The 15,892-nt window shown below is 35.0% G+C and overlaps 2 protein-coding genes across 3 annotated transcripts in view; both read left to right on the forward strand.

Annotated features, from left to right (window-relative positions):
* Positions 1-11,432, forward strand: part of LOC18776651 (transcription factor bHLH126) — a 19,862-nt gene extending 8,430 nt beyond the window's left edge. Inside the window, exon 3 of the mRNA XM_007208775.2 lies at positions 11,392-11,432. Within this exon, the coding sequence (XP_007208837.2) occupies positions 11,392-11,432 (41 nt within the window). The remainder of the gene's footprint in view (positions 1-11,391) is intronic.
* LOC109949133 (DNA repair protein XRCC3 homolog) lies at positions 10,502-14,064 on the forward strand. Of its 2 annotated transcripts, none has more exons than XM_020563549.1 (3): positions 10,502-10,587; positions 11,777-13,200; positions 13,701-14,064. In XM_020563549.1, the coding sequence occupies exon 2, from the start codon at positions 11,959-11,961 to the stop codon at positions 12,847-12,849; it is 891 nt and encodes a 296-aa protein (XP_020419138.1). In that variant the 5' UTR covers positions 10,502-10,587; positions 11,777-11,958; the 3' UTR covers positions 12,850-13,200; positions 13,701-14,064. The 2 variants fall into 2 exon arrangements, with proteins under 2 accessions (XP_020419138.1, XP_020419139.1); XM_020563550.1 differs by having other exon boundaries at positions 10,517-10,587; positions 11,786-13,200.

Here is a 15,892-nt window from a genome sequence, read left to right on the forward strand (position 1 = left end):
TCGGTGTTAATAATTGTAGACGTTGTAAATTGTAATAGACTACTAAGTCGTTAAAATGACGTCGTTAAAATGAGAAACCATGGCGGCTATTTAACTATACGACGTAAAATATATATTTTACGACTTAACCGCAGTCGTTACATAAACGTCGTCGATTATACCCTGAACCCTTAAGAAATTGAAGATATTGTAAACCATTAACGACTCAATTGTTCAAAGAACGTCGTCTAACTATTTTTTTACGTCGTATTTGTTTAAAACACGCAACAACAAAATACGACGGTTATTGACTTTATTAGGTCGTTGGAAAAGTATTACACGTCGGTTAAGCAATTTGTATGTTTGTTTTTTTTTTAATTTAAGAAAACCTCAACAAATTTTTACATTACATATTATAGAGAAAATTGGTACATTATACATAAATATCAAGTGTTCAATAATTGCCCTGTTTAATAATTTGGAAAACAAACTCTGCCCATTCATTCCGGACTTCATCAATGGCTTCTTGGGGGTATGAAGCTTCCTGGTTTCCCTTGGCATACTGCATAAACAATGACTATTAGGGTTTATAAATAAAAAGAAATTCAATCACAGACGACGATATTTTTCATAACCGACGTAGTATATCCATTCAACGACGTTAATTTTACACGACCGTCGTTGATAATACAAAAAACGACGTGAAATGTATGAAGGTAATTTCTTCTTACCTTATTCTCAAACCCCAAGGAAGGATCCATGATGATGTCCCTCATGAAGCGCATTACATAATACCCGCATTCGACATTGCTGGGTTGCTTTGGTGTGCCTGAGAGAGTTTTCCAAATTACATTTTTACGTCCTGCTCGGGCTATGTGGGTATTATATATTTTTAAAGCACTGTTCACGATGTTTTTGGCCTCTTCATCGACCACACGATTTCCTGGCAGAGGATCCAGAAAATAGACGGTTTCTCTCTTTGCTCTTACAATCAGCAAAATCCAATGACGGCTGCACAAAATTAATATAAAAACGACGGTTATTTACAAAAACGACGTATTATAGTATTTCACACGACGAAGTAAAGTAGCTAACGACGACATTATATATTTATCACGACGATAAATAAATACCGACGTGGTTAGTAGTTTCAAACGACTAAATAAAATAAAACACCGACGTGGTTAGTTTATAAGCTGTCATTTATTGAAAATCATAAAAACAAAATCCTAAGGAGACTAACCCTGGATTGTAAGGCATCATGAAAATCTGTTCACCGTCTGTCTTCTGAAGTCGAGCTGCTACGAGTCGTGATCTTTCAGTTATTGTGCCAGAGTTGGCACTAACTGTAGCAGGGTCGATAAAGCCAACCATACTGCACATATTGGCTTTTTTCAAAACATCGTGTAAGTACCTAAACAAATAAAATAATATAAACAAGTCAGCACACAAAACACGACGGTTATGTATAAAAAAACGACGTATTATAATATTTCACACGACGTACTGAAATAGATGAGGACGTTATAATATATTTATCACGACGGTTGTTAGTTAAGACGACGTGGTTAGTTAGTTAAGACGACGCAATATATAAACCAACGAGTTATTATTTTAGAAGTACAAACCTCATATATACAGCCAATACAGTAGCTCCAATTTCTTCCATGCCTGCAAATTGTGTAATATCTTCAGGCAGGAGGAAGGTATCGCGCTCACCACCAAACACCTCCTTATCAATTGTAAATTGGACTGTCTTATCCTCAGGCAGGAGTGTCGTTTCCACAAAACGACAAAGGGTTTTTAAAGAAGATGGCGCCTCCATTTTTGAATAAGCACCAACTTCAATAACCTGTTTAAAGAAATAAAAAAAATGACGTGGTAATTCAATAAAGACGACGGTTTAAGTAATAAAACGTCGTCTTAAAAGTATTTAAACGACGGTGAAAAAACTGTCGTGGTAATTCAATAAAGACGACGGTTTTATGAATAAAGCGTCGTCTGAAACCAGTAATAAAACGTCGTCTTAAAAGTATTTAAACGACGGTCGTTTAAATATATTTATCACGACGGTCGTTTAAAGATTAAATAAAAATATCGACGTCTGAAATTTTGAAAAACAAATAAAAAAGTTATGTTAAAAATATCGACGTCTGAAATTTTGAAAAACAAATAAAAAAGGCAAAGTTATGTGAACATACCTTGTCGTCATGCTTTTCTTCATCTTCTTTCTCCTTTTCTTCTTCCTTCTCTTCATCTCTTTTTTCTTCTTCCTTCTCTTCATCTGGCTGATGTTTCCCCATTTTGGCAGTATCATCCTCCAAATGTAGGGATCTCACATCACCTCCAGAGCAGCTAGCTTTGTCAGACATTGGATTTTTGGGGCTTTGGCTAATTCTTGGTTTAAGCATGCTTGGATCAAAATTGGGAATTAATTGGGAAAGCTGACTCAGGAAATGCTCCCTCTCAGCCTCTACCAATTGTTTTGTCCTAGCCTCCATCCTTAAGGCCTCTTCCCTTGCCTTAGCCTCCATCTTTTTAGTCTCTTCTTGAAGGAGAACTCTTAAACTGTCCTTCAAACGGTCGTCAAAGCTCACCCTCTGTGGTTTGGGCAAATTGAAATATTGCCTTGGGGAAACACCAGCACCAACTCCCCTCACCCTGCCTGGATGCTCGGGGCCCAAAGCCATGGTCAGCACATCATTGCTGCCATCTACTCTGACTTTGCCTTCCGAGACTTGTTTCTGCAATTCATCCTAAAACAAAGATAAACAAAAAAACACACGACGGTTATTTATGTACAAACGACGTATTATATAATTTCACACGACGCAATAACGTATAAACCGACGTTATTATAACTTATCACGACGGTAGTTATACCGACGTGGTTATTTATTTAAAACGACGAAATGAATAAACAACCGACGTCTTATGCTATAATTAAAGATAACAGAGTAGTGATTCCTATTTAGACCGTTAACGACGTTTTTAAAAAATTTTCGACGTGGTAATATCATTCACACGACGCGAAAATGAACCACCGACGTCTTATGCTGTAATTACAGAAAACATAGTAGTGATTCCTATTTAGACCTTTAACGACGTTTTTAAAAACTTTTCGACGTGGTAATATCATTCACACGACGAAAAATATAACATACGACGTAATAAGAATAATTCACAGTTTAATAAAAATTTAAAACAGAGTGATAGTAGGCTTACAATTAATTTTGCTTTCTCTGCCACCTTTGGATCAGGGATGTTACCATGTTTGTCCTGTCTAGCTCTCTTCCATAAGGTAGATCGATCAATTTCTACCCCAGGCATGGTTTCCTCCAATTGATCCTCCAATCCAGCATATCCTTTTCGAGACAATCGATGATTGTACTCGAGTTTCTCCCTAATCTGTGCATGTTGAGAATGCACAGACTCAAAATCTTTGGATAGCCTTGAAGCTACAAAGGCATCCCATTGTGCTTTCTCTATGAATTTATATGTTTCAGGGGGTTGGCTTAATTTCTCCCTGTCATTGGTGTATGGAAGGATATAATGCCTCGTTAGTGTAGACTTGAAATCCTTCCATTTCTTGGAAGCAGAAGCTAAAACAGAGGTCTTGCCCCCTTGGCCTACGACAAAAGCCATGTCAACTGCTTCCCAAATCTGCTCCTTTATATCCTTGGGGATTTGGGACCATTTCTTGTCCACAAGTGGGATCCTGGAGCGTGCCAACACACCAATATACGACTGCATCTCAATATGTGCTTGGCCAACACCTTTCCCCCTTTTATTGTACTCAACAATTGGCCTCAGTTTCTGAAGCTTTCTCTTCACAACACGAGGCATTGTGCTCATACCTCGACCAGTCTTTGAATCATCTGAGATTGTTGTCTGGCTGGTTTGTTCTGTCTCAGCAGATGATGAAGCAAACTTCATCTTCTTCGAAGACTTCATCTCCTTCGAAGACTTGTCTTGAGGAGCTACCATTCCAAGCTTCTTGGAGCCAGAATCCTTAGTTTGTTGTTGAGAAACCATTTTAACAGACAAAACTGCAAGTGAAAATATTTCAGGAAAACATTAAGAACACAAACGACGGTATTAAAAAAATACGACGTATGATATGATTTTAGACGACGCAATGAAATAATCTCAGACGTAATAAATGTTTAAAACCATTATTTATATAACGTCGTGGTATATATGTTCACACGACGTCAATAGTAATACACCGTCGTGGTAAACTATTATTTATATAACGTCGTGGTATTTATGTTCATACGACGTCAATAGTAATACACCGTCGTGGTATTAACATTCACACGACGTAAAACAATAAGATATTTTTCGTCTATATTAGATACCAACCCTAGTTTCTTTTTCTTTATATTTTATCAAATAAGGGAAAAACAAAAACCATTGTTCAGCGAAATCAAACCTGCAATTAAACAAGCATATAAAAAAAGACTATTATTTTAAAAACAACTTTGTCAATTTTCAGACGACGCTAGAACAACTGACGAACCGTCGTGGTCTACCGTCGTCTTATTTAGTTGATGTAGTTGTCTTCAAAGTTGGAAACTTTCTCTCTTTGTCTGTATATTTTATCAAACTTGGAAAGAAGTAAAATGATTTTGGCCAGAAAAAAGGTAAAAAGATTTTTCAAACAAAAAACGTATGAGCATGCAAAACAGTAACCAAAATAGTGAAAATGAAAGCTTACCTTTTGCGTGCAATGAAAGCAATACCTTTTGCGTGCAATGAAAGCAAGAGGAAGATGATCGATGTTTAAGTTCAGAGACGACGAAGAAGACGAGAGGAAGACGATGAAAAAAGACGAAAAGGTTTCTCTGGGAGATTGAAATTTTTAATCGGGTTTGGAAACAGTGCATGTGTAAGTCGAAAAGTTGCTTACATATAAAACCATTTCAAAAAAATAATACGGCGGTTACATTTAACTACGTCGTTTTTAACTAAAACGACGCAATATTTTTCTTAACTAAAACGACGCAATATTTTTCATTCGACGTGGAATCATTTCATTTAACGTCGTTAGGTTTAATATAACCGACGTGGATTTTAATTTTTAAATTATGAATAGAATTTTTTTTCCCGTGACCTTTCAGTTTATTTTTCAATTACAGTGCGTTATAAATAGAGTTTTTTTTCCGGAGGAAATTTAAAACGAAGGAAATTAATATTCTGCAATATGTAAAGTTTCTTTTTTGGATGACAGATTTAAATAAAATAAGAATATAAAAACAACAAATGTGTAAGTCAAGTAGACGAAAAGTTGCTTACATATAAAACCATTTCAAAAAAATAATATGGCGGTTACATATAACTACGACGTATAAATTACAAAATACGACGGTACATTTAACTTCGGACGTGGTAAATAAATACGACAGTAGTTTGTAGGTACCGTCGTAGTAAACTCAAAAATTAAAGTACATAAGTAATAACTCGCGTCATGGTATATTATTTAACACGTCGTTTTTATTAATTTACCGACGTGGATTTCTGTAATATACGTCGATCATACCGACGTTGATTTTACAATTTAAACGGCGGTTTTTTTGTAAGGACCGCCGTTGGTTTTAAAAATTTATTCTATAAATTTGTCGCTTTCATTCATTTTCGGTTTACATTTAAGGTTCCAAGTTCTTCCTCTCTCAGTCTCTCATGTCTCAAAGATAATAATTTGGATGTTTTCTCAAAGAGAAATTGAGCTTACTCGCATCAAATATATGTCCACAAGAAGAAGCTTGTCAACTAGCCTTCTCACTTCCTTGATCAAGCCTGATAGGACACTTAGTGCTTCTGAATACTCCTTGCTTTCCATCAAAAGAGATGCAAGCCTGGCCTCCACTCGCTGTCGAAGGAAAGTTCGCTTCTCAGGGAAATCTGAAGATCAGATGTGCCTGATCCTCTGCTTGATTTTCTTGCCTAAGAAGATCCGTCGGATTTATTGTGATAGCCTCTTCCTTTATCCGTAGAGCTTCAGAAGAAGAAGATGGGTTTCAAGAATGCGATAAAGAATAGAAATGGCTTCAGATGGCCTCTAAAGCATGAGCAATTGAATCAGTAGTTTCTGGGAGATATGATGAAGACATTGTCAATGCTTTGAACTACACAAGTCCTGCAGAAAGATATGTTAAAGAAACTGAAACAACGGCGGTTTTCTGTTCTACCGTCGTCTTTTCTCGTCGTCTATATTAAGTTACGATGGCGGTAGATTTATAATTACCGACGTAGATTATTTTGTTAAACGTCGTTAAGTGTACTACAACCGACGTGGATTTTAATTTTAAATTATAAATGGAGTTTTTTTTCCCGTATTCTTTCAGTTTTAGTTTTCAATTCCAAAGCGTGATAAATAGATTTTTCTTTCCCGAGGAAATTTAAAATGAGGGAAATTAATGTTCTAGAATTTGTAAACTAACACGACGCAATATTTGCAAATCTGTGTCATCTGTTAAGATTATGATGTGGAACAGAGTTCCATCTGGTAAGATTTCGTAACCCTTGAGATCTCAGACAAAACTGATTATGTCGGCGGTGTTCTATATAAACCGTCGTGGTTATTTCAATTCTTGTCATTAAGTAGATCTACCGACGTAGGATAAGAAAATCAAAGAAAAAAATTGTTAACAAAAATTCTTATTAAGACGACCGTTAAAATTAAAGGTACGACGTATAAAATGAATAAATACGACGATAAATTTTATTGTACGATTTAAAGATAACGTAGTAGAACTATACGAGAATGACGTCGATATATTTATATTTTCCGTCGTTGTAAATTAATTTAATACGGCGATATTTTGTATTTTAAAGCCGTGGATTTGTTTGTAATTATACGGCGTCTTATACGAAAACCTCGTCGTCTTATTTTATGAGTAAAAACGGCAGTTTTTATTGAAATCGTCGTCTTTACTTTCTACGTCGGTCGATTCATAACTTCTGCCGTTCTTTGTTGGCATTGATTTTACACTGCGGAAATCTGTTTCAAATAGACGTCGGTTGTTTAATTATGTACGTCGTTGTTTTTGAACAGCCATTTGAAACTCCATTTTTTAGTTGTCTAAGGTTGTATTACACGACGGTGTTTTTAGAACCGTCGTCTTTTTATAAACCACGACGGTTTTCACTTAGACCGTCGTTGTTTTCTGGTCGTCTTTTTCACTTTTTGTAGTAGTGTTAACGTGGCTTGGTATGGCTGAGAGTTTTGCAAAATCTGTATATATGCGAAATTTGTGTTTGATTGAGATATTTGCAATGCTCTTGTTATAAGAAATATTAGTTTTCCTCTTTCCGTAAGCCAAATACAAAATATTTATATTATAAATAACATATAAACAAATTGAAAAGCTTTGAAGGTATAATGAAATTGAAGAAAACAAAGTAATAGGTAAGTAAAAGGAAAATAAATAATAAGTAAGAAGGTGAGTTTGGTACGGTGAAGCAAGTCAAAGACGCTGTCCTAAAGTCTTTGTAGCCTCCCTACGTGCAGGTACTAACGGTCTACAAGACTCCAAGATACGACCCCTTGTACACAAATTCAAGATCCGATATGAGCACGTTCACAGACAGATATAAGTATTCAAGTCACATAACCATTGCCCAAAGTAATAATAATATAAAGTAGAGAATATACGTAAAAGTAGACAAGGAGAGAATTAGAATGTGTATGTGATATTCTGATAATATATTGTGTGTTATTGTGTGTATTGTGTGTTTTTGTGTGTTATTGTGTGTATTTCAAATGTGAAGGAGGAGTGGACTTTTATAGGCATCCAAAAACATGTAACCTTCACCAACCATAAAAGTTCATCAACCAAAAAATTAAGGCATTCACCAACCAGAAATAAAACCTAAATATTAAATATTTATAACCCCACAATAAATAAAATAAAACAACCAAAATAATTAAATAAATAAAACGATTAAATTTTTAAAACCTTTTAAAATTCCAACACTTCCATTGCCAATTGGTTTTGAGATTGGAACCGCAACTTTTTTGATGGTGTCACTTTCTTTCTTTCATTCATCTCCATGATCATAGAATCATGTTCTCTCCTATCACAATATATATGTATATATAATTAGGTAACTTGTGCCCATCCATATATATAATTTCTTAAATATTTGTCATTTGTGCGCTTTATATCGGACGTTTAACGTTCTCAGATGAGGAAAGCTTTTGTGTTTTTTGGTTGTCCATTTAGGCAGAGGAATATCAATTGTGATATTTGTATTCCATAAATAAGGATCAAATTATTACTAGAAATGAGCTCTGATCAGCTGTTATTTTGGTGAGCAAGTAAGTTCATCTTAATAACTTTTCATATATCATATGTATACTCTTTTTCGTCACATATTTCTTAGGTATAAACAATGAAATAATCACGAAGCTAATCAAATAGCAAAACGTTCGATTTTGCTGATTTTTTGTGAGGGAGATATTTGAATAATGACCTAGTAAATTACCGGTTTAGATCATGAGATGACATAGTAAAGTGAATCCAAATAAGCAATGTGTGCCGCATGAACTTACTAACCAGTTAGCGATTGTATAGAGGAGCTAACTATTAGTGCTACTTGCGACACTTTGTCATTTCCAGGTAATACATCTGGTCTATATATTCAATGCTAATATTAATTCGATGTCATATTTCTCGTGAATCCATTAGTAATAGGAATCAAAATAAATACTAAGCGATTAAATTTGTTGTTGACGAGTCTTTATTTAGTTAGGATTTTGATTTCTTGCCCGTTTGTATAGTCCTCCAACTTTTGCTTCGGATGTGTCCTTTCTCTAGGCATTTCTTTAGACAAAGACCCCATTCCTTTTTTCCTCTTTACCGGATGCTAATTATTTCTCATGTGGTGCAAATCAAACTCGTGTTTGAATTGAAATTGAAATATTACTGATGCAAGTTCTTCCCTTCGTCTGAAGCAGACAGGTTCATAAGCCATGCATATGTACTGAAATTTCGTTATTCAATACCTAAAGTTACTCTCCATACAATAGGAAAGCTGCAACTAATTAATAATCAACATTCGTAATCTTCCAACTATTAATATATATATCCAACTCCATATTATATTATATATTCAAGGTTGTTCGTGCATGGAGTCAGATAAGCGAAAATACTTCCAAGTGATTATTTCATAGTTGTTATATGAGAAACACCAAGTTCTATGTTATACACATATATAATATTCCAACAAAGCAATATCCAATATATGTAATTGAATTTTGAAGTAATCTCTCATCACTAATTTTGCATTATTTGCAGCAAAATAAGAGTTCTGCTAGCTAGCTAGCTCACCTAGCCCTACTTCACCAAGATAGCACTTGTCCCCGATCCTAATCCTATATATATATAATTTGGGTGTTCTATAGCTAGCTATAGCACCCAAAAAAAGAAACATGAAACGACACTAGTGAACAACTTCAATCGTATATAATGCCCTAATTTTTAATGGGGTAGTTTTAAGGGTTTTTTAATCATATAAATAGTTCAGATCTCTTTTGTTGAGTATTCCACAATGGAGAATGGAAAGTTTGCATTATTGCTTAAAAGATTATGACCAAAGGCAACATTTATAGTTGGTAACTATTTTCTTATCTTAATTATGTTGATATTTCTGAGACATAGCCGCGTGAGGAGTGCCAATTATGTTGATAAATCTTTATTTACCAAATATTTTATTTGACTAATAGGTAGTAGCTAACTAATTGAAAGGATCAACCCCTAACAAATCTTCAAATCGTGAATAGTACATTGTGTTTAATTTTGTTTCTTCATATTTGAACTAACCTCACTTATCATCCTCCTTTATGTTTAACGAATAAGATTGCATCCATGCGGAACGGAATAGAAGATTATATTGCCAAATTGGATCACCAATTAGGCATGAACCAACATGATTAATGATAAATTCAAACTTCCGCAATACAAACATCTTATGTTATCAAATAATTTTCAAAGGCAACATTCAACATATTGCGCACTAAATTCAGTACCTTATAGTCAAACTGTAATAGCACTCAACATTTTTTTTTCCTCCCATAAAATATTTTATAATTTGAAATTAGCAAATGCTTATACCAATGACAAGTGTTTGATAATTTGGAGTTCAAATTTAGAACATATTTCACCGTATGTAAGAGAAATATCATTAATTCAAAAGTTAGTTATTATTAAGAGAAATCATTTTCTCCACCGTTGCCTTTAAATTTGAAATATACCCTTATCAGTTTTAACAATTTTTTAATACTAAACTCAAAAATTGAAGATAACATCAATTACAATAATCTAATATATTATTTATTTGATTATGGGCCAAAATAAATATATATTTTGCTCTGTTTACGAATATGGGCCGAACCATATCGATCCAGAAGCTCAAACCCTCAAGAAAGCTTCAGAACCTTGAAGCTAGCTAAGAAGTTGATAAAAGCCCAACCCAAAATCCCCAGCTACTCTCAAATTAGACCTGGCGTCGGTGTTCAGCAAATTTGACTCCTCAAAACGCCTGAAGGCTCTAGGAGACTTTTCGAGCTCCAAACAATGGCGATAGCAGACGCTTTAGGCCAAGGTACATAATTTGTAATTGTCTTAATGATGCATATGTACAAATTTGACTGTGTGCATTTATTTTTTGCTTGCGTATGTACGCGTTGTGGGGGTTTAGCTATATCTGGCTCTTTGGTTCATGAGAAAGCCAACCAAGGGGTTTAGGATGAACATTTCCCTTTTGGGGGTTTTTATATAAAATAAGAAAATGAAGTTACAGTAGGAAAATTTCTGCTTGAGGTGGTGTTATGTGTGAATGAAAGAATATGCTTAATGTTTGTTTATGTGTTCATATTCTAGTAAGTTAGAACTTAAATGAATAAATAAAAAGTTACATGGAAATATATTATTAGAAATGCAAAAGTAAAAGTTTCCCAATCAAATATTCAACTTGCCAGTAGAGTGCAATTGCAGGTGATAAATGACCAAAATTAGTGATGAATCAAAAAGCAGAGTTTGAAAAATCAATGAACAGAAAGAATACTCCAGACCCAAAGATCTTTTTTGGGTCCAAAGTCCAGTCATAACTTTAATCTTATAATTAAATGTTACAAAAATGTGGAATGGCAAGTTAGGGTTGTAGTCTAAAGTCATAGAGTACTATTCTAATCACACCTTATTATTGATGTAATTACTTTGAACTCAAATCGTATGTCCCACCAGAATTCTTTGAGCCATTGATGGGTTTCTGTTTTGGCTTCCGGTTTCTGTGATGGGCTTAGTGTTTCCATTAAGAATGAATGATCTGTTTTTGTTTCCATTATTATTGAATTATCTGTTTTTTGTGTCTGTGATTGAATGATCGGTTTTTGCTTCCATTATGCAGTTTATGATTATTTCATATTGAATTTGGTGGTGATTGCTTGATAAGCTTGAAGGACTTGCTTCTCATATGCAGTTTATTATCTGTTTTATATACATGGAAGAAGGATAACTTTTCAATGTCAAATTGCTTATAGGACTTTTTATTGTAGATATTTGAGTTTACAAACAAACTGTGCATTCAATTTCCTGAAGGATTGTTGTATATTATTTGCAAATTGCATTCATCTCATTTTTGTCCTTTCTACAGCTTTTCCTTGTACTGAGTAGTGAATATTAGAGTAGGAGGACAGTGTTGGTTTTGAAAGATAACTGAATGAATGCATGGATTGGAGGGACGCAACCTTTTTGTATATCTAATTTCCATATGTATAATTTTGTTGTGCAAGAATTTGAAGATTGGCTTCAAATGTAAAGCTCATGATTGCGGAGAAGAACAAGTTTCAAGGAAAGGCATTGTCCCTGTCATACACAAAGACCGCCATTACTGCAATTAAGGAGAAGTTCAGTTCAGAGCAGTTGGAAAGGTTTAAGGGGAGTTGTTTTGGTCGTCTACTACTCATTCAAAAAAATGACACCACAAAACCTCCTGGTCCTTCCTCTTTCAACCCCTAAATTAAGCATCGGATGCCCAATACTAGACGGCTGCATGGGTGGCGGCATACCCTGCAACTCCATAACAGAATTGGTGGGGGAGAGTGGTTCTGGGAAGACGCAAGTTTGTCTCCAACTAACAATAAGAGCTCAGCTCCCACCCTCACATGGCGGACTAGGAGGGTCCTCCCTCTACATACACACAGAATTCAGCTTCCCAATTCGTCGACTGCAGCAACTAGCCAACCATTATCAGGCATCACACGCCAACTTGATAGGGTTGAACCCATTGGAAGACATATATGTTCATGCCGTTCATGATGCACAACAAATGGTCCATGTGCTTAGAGATATAGAAGCATTTATGGGCATTGGTCACACCCGGTTACCTGTAAAGCTCATTGTCATTGATTCCATTGCTGCACTGTTTGGGTCACAATTTGACAGAACACCCGCTGATTTGAAACGCCGGTCTGAAATGTTTTTCAAGATTTCTGGGAAATTGAAGGCTTTGGCAAATAAGTTTGGGGTGGCGGTGGTTCTGACCAACCAGGTGGTGGATGTCATTGGGCCAGCTGACGGAATAGATGGGGTGAGATTGGGAAACTTGGAGTGCTTGCATACATCAGCCAGACGGGTTAGTCCAGCTTTGGGATTGGCTTGGGCACATTGCGTCAATTCAAGGGTGTTCTTGTCAAGGCATGAGGAATCTGTTGGGGTTAACAGTCCTTATGCACATTCAACAAGTGTACCCAGTCAAACACAAAGGAGACTTAATGTTGTTTTTGCCCCACATTTGGCCCCTGCATCGTCTCAATTTGTAATCACAAAAGAAGGTGTAGTTGGAGTATCGACGGTAATTGGCTAATAATTGCATTGTGAGGACTTGTGTTGGGGATAAAATATATGAAAAATAATGAGCTGTTCCAAATCTCCTGCCTTCCCTACACGAAGTACACAACTCAAGAAAATTAAGCACTCCCACCGACTCCATCTCAAGATGGTCGTGATCCCACTTGCAGGCCAAAATCTGGGCAGAAGCGCAAGGCATCAATATCTTCATCCATTATCACTTTTGGTGAAATTGATGATGAAAACCCAAAGGGCAATAAGAAGATCATGCATAGAGATGTTGAACGTCAAAGAAGACAAGAAATGGCCACCTTTATGCCACCTTTATGCATCTCTTCGATCACAACTCCTCCTCGAATTTCTCAAGGTACGGTAGCTAGCTAGTTAATTTTCTCAAATAATATGTGTTAAATTTCGAGATATATATACAACTGTTAATCAGCACTTTGTACTGAATTCGGACATAATCCGACTAATCAACGGTCTTGATACACAATCTAGTAACATAACATGTCACCATGACGGTTAGAATCATTGGCAACAGTCTTCGACTTTAGTTAGGGATTTAATTTGCCACTTTTCTTTTCTTGGCTACTTAAATATCTTTACTGCAAGGGGGTTTGTAGCTCAAGTCGTTCACGCACTTTAGATCTTCTGTTTTTGAGTCCCCCTCCTTTATAATATCGCTTGTGTAAAAAGTATCTTATCTATCAACCATGGCTAAAGTTCTCTTAGAAGAGTACTTATGCTACCAGACAAATACTTATATTGTCAGATTGCAAATTTCGACTACCATTGCAAAGCAAAGCAGTCTGATAAGAGAACATTTCTCCATCATTACCTCATATTTGGTGTGTAAATACACAGGTGAGTGATGGGAGAACCATTGATACGTCTGAGCTCCATCAGAGATTGACAAAAACTTATGATCAGCCAGCTGACTTCAAATAAGGTGCTGGGAGAACTGATATCCTTTGTAAAATTTTGGTGTGATGTGTTTATATCCCTGTAGATATTCGACCTTCCAGGCACTTAATGTGGCTGAAAGTTTTGCAAGAGCTGTTGAATATAACATGTCCCTGTATATATGCGAAATTTGTGTTTTATTAAGATATTTGGGATGCTCTTCCATTGCCAATTAGTTTTGAGATTGGAAACCGTAACTTTCTTTCAGCTCCATGATCAGGCATACCATCATGTTCTCGTTATATCACAAGTATATTTAAGGTAACTTGCCCCATCCATATATATAATATCTTAATTGTTTGCTCATCATTTGTGCACTTTAAATCGGTTGCTTAACGTTATGAGATGAGGAAAGCTTTGTTTTTTTTTGGTTGTCCAGTTATAATTTGTGAAATTATATTCATCATTCAGCTCTTTCTTCCTTATTGTTACATATGCTAGCATATATGGTATTACAATACAAAAAACACTTATATAATAATTATAACGAAAAAAGTGCTCGAAGGGATATACTAATGGATCGTTGAGGAAAGAATGAAAACAGTTTTCTGAGTTATGTAACAGATCTCTAAAAGAAAACTATCACTTGGGTTAATTTCGTTTAGCAATATTTATTACTGCATATGATGTTTTGATGGAATATATTATTACACGTCACATACTTTTGAGTAATTGTCCATATATTATGAAAAGACGTGGAAAACTCCATGGTTGCTTATGATTGCATATTCAACTTGGTTGCAGGTGGTAAATGACAAAAATTAGTAAGGTTAAACGTCAGTCAAAAAGCAGGGTTTGGTAAATGAATAAAGAGAGAATACTCCATTGACGCAAAGAACTTTTTTGGAAAGTCCAGTCAAAACTTTAAATGTTATAATAATTTGGAATGTTAGGAGTATCTCCAAGTGAAATGTGAAATAAAAAACATCAAATTTGAATTTGACTTTAAATAAAATTATTTAACTTGACATCATGAACAACTTCTTATTCCACCAAACTGTTAAATAAAATTATTTAACTTAACATCATGAACGACTTCTTATTCCACCCGAACTGTTAAATAAGATTATTTAACTTAACATCATGAATAACTTATTATTCCACCCGAACTGTTAAATAAAATTATTATTTTATTAAATAATAAATGAAAAACAAAGAAAATATGGTAAGAGAAAAGCATATGGAAGCTTGAAAAAGTCACTTTTATACACAGCAGGCGGGGCCTATTTATTAAAAAACTCTCGATAATTGAAATAACATCTTTGTTTCTTGCTGTCAAAATTGTTATTGGTTCACAAGACGTTATTTACATGTTGGATATGAGTTAGCCACTTTTTCTAACCTTTTAGCACTCCACTTGGCTTTTGACAGTCGGGTGGAGATGCTCTAAGTATGAATTGTAATCTAAAGTTTAATCATACCTTTATTATTTATATAAATGCTTTGAACTCAAATCGTCTGTCCCGCCAGAATTTGGTTGAGACGGTGCCATAGACTGGTGGTTTAATTCAAAAACCGGCCTCGTACGTAACTAGGAGATTAGGACTTTATAGTTGATATTGGCCTTGAGTTTGACTACGTAAGTTGTGGATGGATTTCTGTCACCAATGCGCGTGAGCGACTGTCCTCAACTTTGCTCTTAAATTTTTATCGTACCTCAGTTCTCATAATATTATTCTTTTGGCCACATCAAGAACTAGTTAGAAACATAGTATGTTGTGTCATTATAATATGCCAGGGGATGTCTCTGAACAAATTTGTGTCCATTTATTTATTATGAAAATTGTGTCAATTTTATTAGCTCACTTAATATCCAGTAAATTCGTTTAGAGTCCATTATGATAGATTTTATAATAAAGCTAAGGGTAAAATGTATTCGAAATCAAATTGAAACAGTGTATTTAAAATAACATATACAACAAATCATTGGACAACGTAATATAATCTTAATTTTTCAATATAAATCATTGGATCATGTGTGCCTCTGACGGAGTATGAGTAAGTGGTACATCTTTTAAAAAAAAATAAAGGAAGAAATTGTTCTCATTAGTTAAGAAAGAATGAAAAAAAGACTTTTTTATCTTTCGAAAATA

This window comes from Prunus persica, chromosome G5 (assembly GCF_000346465.2).
Source record: "Prunus persica cultivar Lovell chromosome G5, Prunus_persica_NCBIv2, whole genome shotgun sequence".
Taxonomy (NCBI): Eukaryota; Viridiplantae; Streptophyta; class Magnoliopsida; order Rosales; family Rosaceae; genus Prunus; species Prunus persica.